The 12,536-nt window shown below is 37.3% G+C and overlaps 1 protein-coding gene across 5 annotated transcripts in view; it reads right to left on the bottom strand.

Moving 5' to 3' along the window:
• Positions 1–12,536, bottom strand: part of B3GNTL1 (UDP-GlcNAc:betaGal beta-1,3-N-acetylglucosaminyltransferase like 1) — a 133,264-nt gene that overhangs the window by 24,380 nt on the left and 96,348 nt on the right. For all 5 annotated transcript variants that reach the window (XR_008579739.1, XR_008579740.1, XR_008579741.1 and 2 more), the window contains exon 8: positions 8,314–8,438. Coding sequence is in view for 2 of the 5 variants with exons in the window: in XM_054846536.1 (XP_054702511.1) it covers positions 8,314–8,438 (125 nt within the window). In the remaining 3 variants the exon portion in view is untranslated. The remainder of the gene's footprint in view (positions 1–8,313; positions 8,439–12,536) is intronic.

Here is a 12,536-nt window from a genome sequence, read left to right on the forward strand (position 1 = left end):
ACAACTGTGTGTGTGCATGCGCGCGTGCACATTTCTTATCACTTTCGATTGCTTTTAAAACAGTGATTCCCACCGTATAATGTAATATTTAAGGCTACATCATTTACAATGGTTTGAACAAAACCACCCGCTGTTAGGAACATCTGGTTTATGTCCAGGGTTCATTTAATGTTCATTAACTAGGAACCAATCTTATACTTAATAAACAGTTTTCTAGATACAATAAATTGATTTCCTCAATTAATGGCTTGACAGATGAATCTCCCTAATCTACATCTCTTGAACGAGGCATCTTGAGTTGAAATTTATTTCATAGGAAATTCTGATAAACATCTAATTGTCTGTCCTTTCTGAAAGCATTTCTTCAGATAAGTTTTTCCATTTGCTTTATGATGACAGAACACAATACAGTTTATAACAATCATTACAATTTGTTCTATGAATCGTAATACATCTTGTGATACAAGAAATTAGATGCTGAAATTAGTTAAAGCATTAATAGGAAAAAATTAGTCATTTTCCTGTGAGATCCTAAAGTAGCCTATGGTTTTCTTTGTCTTGGGAAGCACCTATTTTTTTCCTACCAATATACCTTCTTCACAGTTCAACTTGGAGCCCCACAGTCTTCTGACTATATCAAGTTGGTATGGAATTTAAACACCAAAATACTCAAAGAATTTGTTATTTCTGCTGCTTCAAATAAGGCTTCCGATTCATGAATCAGCAGAGATTACCACCAGGCAGCTACACCAAGATACTTCTGGTCTGCAAGTGCAGCTTGTGATTTTACAGAAAAATCAAAATCCATTCAAGTTTCCTTGACATTCAGGATCTGAACTGTCCAGGTGGGTCAATAGTCAGGAACAGGAGCTGCTACAGCAACGCTGTTGTCCGTCATTCTCACCAATGAATCAGACTGCTCCATCTCCTAATTGCAGTTCTGATTATCCATAATCCTGTATGCATTACACCAATTGTGGTTTTATTACAAAACGGTAAATACATGAGTATGATCACTAGATGCCTGATGATCTGGCATTACATTAACATCTGACTTCTATGAAACATTTTCAAATTTTTCCTTTTTGTAATGGATTATCAAATGTCACAAAGCCAAATCTGTTGTTCCAAATTACTCTTATGAAGCATACCTCCTGAGGTACAAGTGTAACATTTGAGGTTATGAAGGTTAATAGGTAACTTAATTTGTTCCCAAAAGTTTGTTAGCAAACTTTTCTCATATTTAATGATAGGAATTTTGTGGGTTTATTTGTGTCGTTCCTTCACATCCCTGAGTTATGGTCTGAAAAACATGAATCCTCGTAGCACTAAGACATACAGATCCTTGCTGGGATTATTAGTTAGCTCCACAGAGCCCACTTCACCTCAGCGTGCGATTTTTGAGCACAGCCAAATCCTGCTTAGCAGTTCATCATTGCTTGTGGTGTGATAACTTGGAAAGAACTTCACACACAAGTAAACATACCCAAGAAGAACAGTTACTCCATATAAAGTTTCTGCACTGTTTTGAAGACTACGGCCATGCACCAACCAGCACTTCATCTAATGGCAAAAAAAAAAAAAATCTTGGATTTGATTGCAAATCTCTTCTAATGCAACCACAAACTGCATTCCCGCTGCAAAGCTTTAGCTGCTGCTGGCATCTTTTGACACTTGCCTTTTTCCATGTTCATTAGAGCATACTATATTCCCAGAAGGAAAGTTAAAGGAAAGAAATATGAAGGTCAAGTATTTTTCCAGGATCACTTTACTGGAAATTTTAGAGCTTCTGCTAGCTTCTAAAAAGGAAGATTATTGCTTTACATGTAAATGGAAAGGTTTTAAAACTATTTCACTTTGAAATGGGACTTCAGAAGAATAACACTGCCTTACATTCCAGAGGCACTTCGGAATCTGTTCTGTTGACTTGAGCGACAGAGGCAAGTTTCTTTTCCACTTGAGTTTGCAAAGAAAGCTAAGGAAAAGAATAGGCAACCTTACAAGGCATAAAAAGAATTATCAACTAACTTCTAGTTGTAGGGCAAACACTGGAATTTACATCCAGGCACACAGAAAATGTTTTTAATTGTCATGGAGATGTCAGAGTACATTCAGTATCGGTTGCTTCCAGACAGTATGCATTTGCTCTGTAGGTGATGGGTGCCTATATTCCACAGAAGTCCCGACAGAGGTAAAATTCAAGCCGACCAAATCTGCTCAGCCTGAAGCAGATTTACTGACCCAATCTTATCTATGAATGTTATATTGAGAAATGCAAGTGCAGAAAGTATTTAAGGGAATTGCATTGGGAAATAAAAGGATATGAAACTCATTAAACTCCAAATGAATTGGATCACTGTTCAAACACAAGCACATTGTCAGACAGCTTCATTTAAACACCAATAAATGGCTTTCATAAATACTTATTTTGGGTTGTGAAAATGAAGCCAACATACTCAGCACTTGTGATTTTTTGCTTGCATCACTATAAGACTCTCAGAAAATGCTCACAGAAAAGTATTTTAAAATCACATCCCTGTACTGTGTGTACCCTTTTTAATGAAAATTTTAAGTTATATCAAAAACTTTGCAGTCTTGAGTCAACCTTGAAATACTTTTAACAATGCAAGCCAAGATCATCAGATAAATACAGAATTGAGGGGAGAATTTGTGACTGAGCTTGACAGTGACAACTACAGATTTAATCTTTGTGAAAATGTGCTCTGCATAAACAACATAGCTCACGTGTTGAAGCAAAAGGCAGCTTACAGAGTGTCGAGAGAGTTTCAGTTATCCCCTTCAGGTTTCCGGTTCACCTAATTTGCCACGTTTTTTGATGTTTCCAGAATAGATAACTGGGATTCCTGCCTTGAGGGATAAAGGAACGCCATTTTCCCATCCTTTAAGAGCCAGTGCAGGTGCAACCAACGGGAACTGTACCAACGTGCAAAGGATGATTAAAGAAAATGTCTGAAACAATCTAGAAGTTGTACAAACCACTACTCAGAGATGATTCTCACAGCTATTTTCAGATTTTGCATTATCACATATTCATAGCCACCAGCACAAACTAGGAGGTATTATTACTCTGCACCATCCCAAATAAAGGCTGCCTTTCCTACCCACGTCAGAAAGGATTAAAGCAAGCAGTTTCCCAGTAGCCTTTAGTTTCATTTCCCAGCCTGTATTCAGTAACAAGATTTTCCTCAGCCAGAAGGTGGGATACACATTCTTCCGATTGCAGAAGGTGGTTCCCACATCCTAATACTCCTCCTTGACCCAAATTCTTGAAGTACATTATTTTCCTCACTTATTTTCTTGTCACTTCTTTACTTTACAAAAGGAACGTTAGAAGTATACATTTTTCTACTTGGAAAAATCATTCTCGAGGCTTAACATAGTTTTCCTAAGATCTCACTTGCTGTGGCCCCTCAATACTCATCAGTTATGTAGTCTGCAAGGCAGAAGAGGAGCCAAAATTCTGCAGGAGTGAAATGAGGGTATTCATGCAGCGGGTGAGAATGACTACGAAGTGTGTTCCTCAGTCCCAAGTAGTTATTACCATACCATCCACCCAAGTAATGTAACAATGGAGCTCTGTTAAAATGGGTGGTGACCTACTGACTGAATACAGGAGTCAAGAAACATCTGCTCTACTCCTATTTTGAAATGAAAGATAATGTGACAATAAAAGCTATATGATTTAATGTCTGAGCTCAGTTAAACCTCGCCATATTGTTTGACTGCCTTTCCCCTCCTTCCCCCAGTGAGGCTACATAAGTGAATCAACAGAGCAGACAGATGTCCAAGTACTTGAGAAATGCAAGCCCAATATCCTAAACAGTACTGGAATTTTAGGCATCGATTACCATCCACAGTAATACTATAAATCTATAAATCTGACCCTTTCAATATACGTTGGTCCCGCATGCTACTCGGGTAACACTAGCCAGGAAGAGGAGCTATTTGAGTGAACGGCCTCTTCCAGTGGCTTTTCATTCATGGCAGGATAATAGAGTTTTATATTATAGGTGGCTCTCACCTGATAGATAATCCAGAGATGGAAGAACAGAGAACTTTTGAATCACAGCAAGAGTTGAAAGACCAGATTCTTTATAGCTAGTTTTGCACGCAGAATTCAAGGTCCTTACAATCCACAGGAAATTCAGAAATGAATCCCATTTGAACCTTGACCATACTGGTGAATAAACTGATTTTTTTTGTCGCTGTTGTTCTGTTGAACTTCATGTGAACTTATTAATTGCTGGACTATATCATCCCACTGAGTTATTACATTTACACTGTTAATAGGTTCTATTAATGTCTGAGTTCATCTTCAGGTCGTGGGTCATTAACTGAGGCATGGTTTGCATTGTGGCCTATTTTTCATGAAAGGCTTATTAAGAAAGACAGAGACTATCAATGTTAGTGCCATTTACTTTTCAAGAATCTAATGAGGTCATTAGTTTCCATGTTTAATTGAAGTGCCAAATGCAAGCATAGAAGATAAAAATGCAGTTGACCTCATCTTTATTTCAGTTGTAGAGGAATATGCTACGCTATTCCTCTCTCCTGCCTATTTTTGGATGCATGTGTTTTTGCAGGAAATGAAGCAGGCATTCCTGCGCTCATCAGTGATACGAGACCTACGCCTCAGAGTACCTCTAAAACAACCAATGTGTGTTTCAGACTAAGTGCCTGTTCTCCTTCGCTTAGATGACACTGGAAGCTTCTAGAGCCTGAAACCAGATGGTTTCAATAGATTACGTAATTTTGGTTATTTCTGCAGAACAAGCTCTTACAATATTATACTCATTCTGAATACATGGCATATGAAATTACTGTGAGCCTTGTGAGTATGCTTCACATTTTCTGCATAAAAGGGAATCGCCTGAATCTCAGAGGGAAGGTACAAGCCTTATTTTCTACGTCTATTAAATTTCACTTGACCAAGTTTCTACATTGCTACAAAGGTTAGCTACCTGCCCCAACTGCCTGTCTTCATGAGCAACACTACCTAAAGACAAGTACAAGGTTTTATTGCTCATCTTGCTCCAAGCTGACTTTTATCTTGCAATGAGGTACATTGTTTTATATACAGTTTCTTTTTCTCCCCTTTAGCAAGATAAAAATCTATGAATTTCACAATGCTTTTATTATACACCAAACTTTCTTACTACAGTATTTCTCGTTATAAAGCCAGCTCTGATATTGTAACAAATCAGTGTAATGTAGCTATAGGATACAAGCTGTAATGTGCGATAAAATGATTTAGATCTAAGAGATACAAGACATGGGATTTTGTGTTGTAAATCCCTAGCTGAAGAGAAGTTTCTCAAAACTTGTATTGCTCCTTCACATTTAGCAGGTACCCATCATAGACTTGAGATGAAATTACAAGGAGAACGTTTATATTTCTGTATGCACCTAATGAAATCTAAATATAGACTGTACTTCATTCAGATTCTGTCACACACCCAAAACATTTAATAACGCAGTCTGATGCCTCCAGGGTAAGGGAGAATGCAAATAAGATTTTGTTTCCTGCTTCACAGATACTTTCACCTCTAGATATTTGTTCCAGAAGGATACTAATCATAGGAAATGACCTGAAAATCATTACTGTTTACAATTATACATACTAAAGAAAAAGAACTAAATGTCTCTTGCCAAATAGTTTTTTAATATATTTTAGGAAGTCTGAAAATGGAAAATCAGGCATTTTTTTTCCCTGAACAGTAATGAAAGACACTCATATAAACTGAAATCAGCCCATAATGGGCTACGAGCGACCCTTGTCTTTGCTGAAAAGATTGAATTACACACCTTTGTATAAACAAGTCCTACTAACCAGCTTCAAACTATTTTTTAAGACTGAAACTAGGCATAAACTGTTAAAAATATATATAAAAAAATCAGCTTTCCTATAAGCAGCATTTTGATCTCAGACAAGATATTAATCTGGTTGGTGAATTGCTACTTCCAAATCCAGGTCTATGCTAACTCTGAAAGTTCAAAGACAACATAGGCTGATGGCAAAAGGCAAAACACCACAGAAAACAGCCCAAAGAAAACACACCATTAAAAAAAAAGAGACTTCTAGAATAGGTAGAATTTAGTAAGGTGGGGTGACCAAAAGGCAAGTTAGGAAAGATCCAATTTGAATTATAAACTTAAAGCTTTGTGATGAGTCCATTGACGTCTTTTTTGCTCAATGCACACCTCCGTCTTTAGAAAGAAATGCTGGACAGCCCTTCATGACTTCAGCAACAAACAGGGGAACAAGCCAATAAGCAGAGACGTTACACAACCTCGCATTTGAAAGTTCACACAAAATATTATTAACGGTAGTACCAGCAAAAAGCCAACAGGAAGAATGGCTAGCCTGACTTCTTAGAATGAGACAAGAAAGGCGCCAATTTGGACATGTAAACTGCACATCTGAAACAGCTTACAGTATTTCCACATTCTCACAGTATGTTGTAATTCAGGGTGCTTGTGCCACACAACCTTGTAGATCTGAATAAGCAACAGCTTGCAGTAAATTCAAAACAAACTCATTTCCAAGAATAAGATGTTTTCCCACAGATACAAGCAACAGGCTTCCAAGAGTTCTAGCATCCCGTGATGCGTGGCTGAAAAGTTGGTAACTAACTGCCAAAATGATCACACACTAGAAGAGGAAAAAACCCCTTACACTTAAACACTAATAAAAAGGAAAATAATCTACCTCCTATTTGTTTGCAAAACCCATAGAGTATCTTCTGTTTGCTTGGAATGACTGTTCCAGAGATAAATGGTTTTATATACATATATATGTATTTATAAAGATCTCTTGTGACACTAACCATAAGCATGATATTTATGCTAGCATACTATAGTATTTACAGTAATAAAATAATACAGCAATATACAACTAAAATGCACATAAAACTGTTTAGTTTTGCTAGTCAGTTCTATAAAGCCATACAAATAGGACTGACTGAAAAGTCTCTATCACGAATCAGTAACAAAACAGTTTACTTAATGACCCCTGTGGTTCTGTTGTGGGACTCCTGAAGGACAGTAAAACTCACATAATTTTTCATTAATGTGAATGCATAAGGGAAAGAAACTACTTTGGTTCCACTTGCAGGACTTCTGATTATGAAGAATGCCTTTGATGGGTAAAACGAGCATGTAGAGGAATCAGCAACTGACAATTTAACATTTTCTTTAAGGGTACACCAGCACTGTAAAAGCAGTAAGCAACAACTTACAAGGAAGCACCTGAGATAACTACTGCTAAACATCCTCAGGTATTTTTCAAACCTTATTATCTGATTTAGATGGTTTATATCTTTTAAAATAGGAAAATAATATATGTAAGTGCAGCACATCATCGGATGAAAGGTTTAGGTTTTATTATTTTTTCAAAAGAGGGTTTTCGTTGGTATTTCAAGTTTCTGTTTACTTTTTTTAAATTGAGACAGTTCATTTTGAAATTAAGCTTTAAAATAAAAAAATATTTTATATATTATGGTTCACATGACGAAAAATATGAGAATCAAAACCTCACATATTAAAATTCCTAATTAAAAATCCCAATAAAATTTCACCACTAGGATACATTTCAAACACGTTCTTGCAATCATGTTCTAAGTATTGAAGAAGTTACTGCTTCACTGCTTGCTTTGCCATGTTCAGCAAATGAGATACATAATCATATGAAGTATTCTTAATCTGCTTTGAGGGTAAGAAATGCTTTAAATAACCAGAGAAGTTATTGAGGCAGATTACGAGATCTCACGTGATCCGTTACTCTCTCAGCTGAAGGGATGATAACTGGAAGTTGAGAAAACACTACTGCTGTAACGCAGTCCCCAACATGCTTCATTGCTCTTACAATACCCATTGTGAAATTATTTCAAGAACAAAGACAGAACAGTTTCTTAGAATATTTGTCAAATGTTACAATGCCCTCACCCCATTCTTGCCTCACTAAATCATTAACACAGGTACACCGATAGTGTGGGCAACAGCATCCGAACCAAAGATTTCAATTCATAATGTCAATTCCAGCATTACAGTATGTTACTCAACAGCAAATTATAACAAGAATGAACAGAAAACTAATCTTTCATCATCAAAAGAGGATACTACCAACATATTATGTCATGCTTTCGTTTTAGCCTTTTTGAAAACAAACAATTAAACACAACTTAAACACAACAATTATTCTGCTGTGTGATGTCTTGAAGAGACTAAGCATCTCTGCTGCCAATCATCCAATAGGAAGCTAATTTTTAAGTTCTACCCAAAAATGCAACTTACTCTAGGACGGAATGAGTTGCAGCCTGTGGATGGTAACGGTAGAGCAGGAGGCAATGGTTTACTCGAAAGACTTCACCGCCCTTTTGGATATGTTTATAAAAAAACAGCAAATCTTCTGGCACGCCCTGGAAGAGAAGCAGTTATTTCAAATCAGGAGGTGACCACTAGTCATAGTTACATCTGAAGACACATTTTACTCTTCTGCCAAATGAATAAGGTTTAACATGATTTTATTCATATTCCTTCTGTACGTCTCCATGAAGTTATCTAATGGGTCATTAAACAAACATATCTGTAGAAAAGACAAAGCTATTAAAAAAGCAAGCAGTGCTATGTAAAAATGAAGTACAGCTGACCACAAAGATAGAGGTGAAAAAATAAACATCATCTCATTTTGACAGGGATATAAAGCTTGGTACAGGTTAGTCCCAGAAGAGAGAAACCTAGCTGCTGAACATTTCACAAAGCCTGAAGTGCCAAGTAACCAAATAGTGTACTGACAGGGTTCAGTGACTTCAGAAGAGCGTTTTTTCATTTTACTAGAATTATTCTTTCTTTGGTTGCCATACAAATACATATACTGGTCTCTACTTAGGAAAGGTGAATCAGGCCCCGTAATAGAGACCTTAATAAAAGCAACCTCAGAATGAGGCAACATCTGAAAACAAAAGTTTTATTTTTTTTCTTGCAACTTATTTCAATGGTACATTCTTCCTAATGGGATTGCAAGCAATACTGCTGAAACACTGCAAGAAAAAGACCTCCTACAATTGTAGATCTATCAGGCTCTAGGAAATATTACAGATGTTATGATCATATGCAACACTTCCCACCTAAAAATCAGAAACATCTCTATGCCAGAGATACAGTGTCAGAAGGGCAATCCTATAGCACACAGCATTCAATTACACATCATGGCATACGAAAGCATAAACCCACCTTTAAAGATACTGCCCTACACTGAAGGTAAAAAAGTAGCATCTATTTACATTTTGCAATGGTGCAACTTCTTGAAATATGGCTAGAACATTTGATTTTTCTATGTTTAAATACAGATTTTTCTCTCCTCCGACCCAGTGCTTAAAAGGTCACATGATTTTATCAGTCTAAAAATCTCTGATATCTAAAACCAAGCCGGTCATGTAAAATATTTAAGTGTAGCACCAATAAAAAGCTGAAAGATAACATGACAAAGTTGTGAAGGAAAAATGAAAGAAGGAAAAGACATTAAAATACATTTCTTTCTGTAGGCAGTATCACACATAGATGAGTAACAGGGGCATAAACCACCTCAACTTTAGGTATTCTATTTCAACACAGAAAAATAATAATAAAAAATTATAATAATAATAATGATAATTATTAAAAAGAAATATTTTTTCCCCATTAAAACAGCTTCTGAGTTTCTTCCACAATTAAGAAAAGGAGATTCTCTAATTAAAGTGCTGGACACAAAATCCCTCTGTGGTTTCTCCTGGCCTTCTAGTTACAAGAGCAATACAGTCCAGTGACTGTTTCTCATCCCCACCAGACTAAGCAGCCAAGGGGGTGTGGGGAGGGGAAAAGAAATGAGACAAAAAAAAGCTTTGAACCCTGGAAAACAAATTCAAAACACTCAATTGAACATATGTATCTTGGGAGAAATCAGAACCAAATCAAGCTCTGTGCTTTGCAGCTCCAGACTTCACTATATGATAGATTGATTTAAGACACTGAATTGGGCCACACTCCCAGATTCTGAATAAAATGGTTTCTGATCTGACTGCTTGCTAAGGGCAGCTTATCTGTAGCTATTGTTTGTCTTGGTAGATATTTGTCTGACTTCTTGTTTGAGAGCTGCGATGCAGAAGAAAACTTTTAGAGAACTCCATACAATTTATGCTTTATATGAACCTACTTTGAAAGCCACAAAAGAAATCTGGGGGAAGTGGGAGTAGCAGACAGCAACCACAGTCATCAAGAATACAAGAAAAACACAAACTCAGATTCTTTCCATTTATCTTGTAGCCTTTTCGGTCTTTTTCTTATTCTGGACTTTAATGGAAATACTGAGAGTCAGCAGCAATTTTAAACCTTTTTCTTTTTTCCAGTCACATACTAGACTGCCTCAGGCAGGGTACAAATTGTGCACGTATCAGCTTCCTGCAGCAGTCATATTTTGAGTCAGATACATGATTACATCACATATGTCTCTGCGATTAATTTTCTTTTTGATAAGCATTTACATTATTCAAGATAACCGTTAATATGTATATTTAAAAAAAAAAGAGAGTTACTGCAAGAGCAAAAGGATCTTTCAAAATGCTGTTTGGCTCTGAGCACTCTTTTGCTTTACTTTAACTGGCAGAAATACTTTGAATAAAGTGCACTCACCCCCAGGAAGGAGCAGGTGCCTTGTATTGCTCAGCAGTGGCCTCTCACATTACAAAGGAGCAGCACTGCCACGCATTCTTCAGGGGAGGAAAGATGTTGACTGTGTTATAGATCCTGCAGGGATGGGACTTCCTACGGCTCTTGAGCATGTAAGTTTGTTGCACTACAAGAGTTTCTTCCCAATTGAGGCATATTATTGGATCCAGATGGCATTTTAAACACCAGGAATCTTTGTCAAACACCACAACTTTCAAAGGAAAAGCTGTTTAACCACTAAAGGGATATTTTAACGTATTTTTTGGAAATTAATATCCATAGCTAAAAGTATCAATTAACAATCCAGCATTTTGGCAATAGGCTACCACATAAATAGTTTTCAGCATTAATAAATACAATTAAATTGCACAGTTTACATGTTACTGGATTATATACAGCATTTTCCACATTATAGGCAAAACCCAACCCTATATGCTCTGCTGCACTAAGGGATAAACTCACTGGCCTGCCTCACTCGAGGCTGATCAGCTGCAAGTTACAACTCTCAGTGAAAAACACAGCCTGCACCTGCCCTGTTCTATCCGTAGCCATACGCAAAATCGTTGATCACTTCAACATATCACTACTAACCGGGTGAAGGGTTTGTGTTCACCCAGTATTTTGGGCGGGTATCACTTGCTGTGCTGGTCAGCTCTGCTGATGAGGGGACTGATTTTGTATACACAATGGGCTGTGATGCAGCACCGAACTTGAATTAATTTCTTGTTCAGGGACCAAACTAATATTCCATGATTCTTCTCTTGTCATCTTCTCATTGCTCTCTGTTTCTCACTCCAAGCAGATCACTGTGCATGAAACTGTCCTCAACATATGCATTTGGCAAGGAGGTGCAAGCCACCTACCACTACCACAAGCAATTCTGGCTACAACTTTTGCAGCTCCACCATCAGTAATGGTGAGGAGCATCAGTAGGTAGTAGATACTAATCAGCAATTTCTGGAGGACTTTTAACAAACAAGTGGCCCTGTGTGCAATGCTGTAACTAGTAACACCTGGTGAGAGATCATGTTGTAGCCCTGAGATGACCAACAGTAACTGCTGCACAACTTCAGGCTAACAGCCTTTGTTTTGGTCACTTGGACAGAACTTACTATTAGGCTATACAGGCAGAAACACAATCTAAGAGCTGCCCTTTTACTGTTAAGCTCAATACAGGAGATTGATTCTGTGGCAGAATCAATCTGTCCCAGCTTCCTCATCTATCTCTCTTCCCTCCATTCAACCTTCTCTCCATCATCTTTGACACGTAGCCTTCCCCTGTCCTCTTCCAGCTGACAGGCTCTCTAGTAGAGGTGTGAGCAAAACCAGTGGAGCTGTAGCCTACGCAGAGCAGTCGAACTAGTGAAAATGGGAAATCTAACACTGAATGGTTAGACACATTTATAACAAAAAGCAATGACAAACAAGACACGGGAAGTAAATCTATTCACGCATGAAAATAAACCTTCAGCTTTGGGAAAGCTTAGCCTGTCCTCTTGATCAGAGGCAGCAAGAAAAACTGGGCTGTAACTTGGTACACGTTTTGCAAACCAGGCAGCAACATTAGGGTAATTGTTGGAGCGAAAAAGCCAAACTACTTTAATTCCTGAGGAGCCTAAAATTGGTGAATGGAAAGAATGAATCAAAAAGGAAGTAACTTTTGATTCCATACTAACCTGTTTCTTACAGGACTTCGGAAAGAGTTTGTTTCATTGCTATTTTTAAACTAACTCATTTCATACTGCACATTTTAGAACATTCATTAAAAAAACAGAAACATTTCAGTATTAATATTACATTAAGCTTGCACAAAA

This window comes from Grus americana, chromosome 18 (genome assembly GCF_028858705.1).
Source record: "Grus americana isolate bGruAme1 chromosome 18, bGruAme1.mat, whole genome shotgun sequence".
NCBI classification, from domain to species: Eukaryota; Metazoa; Chordata; class Aves; order Gruiformes; family Gruidae; genus Grus; species Grus americana.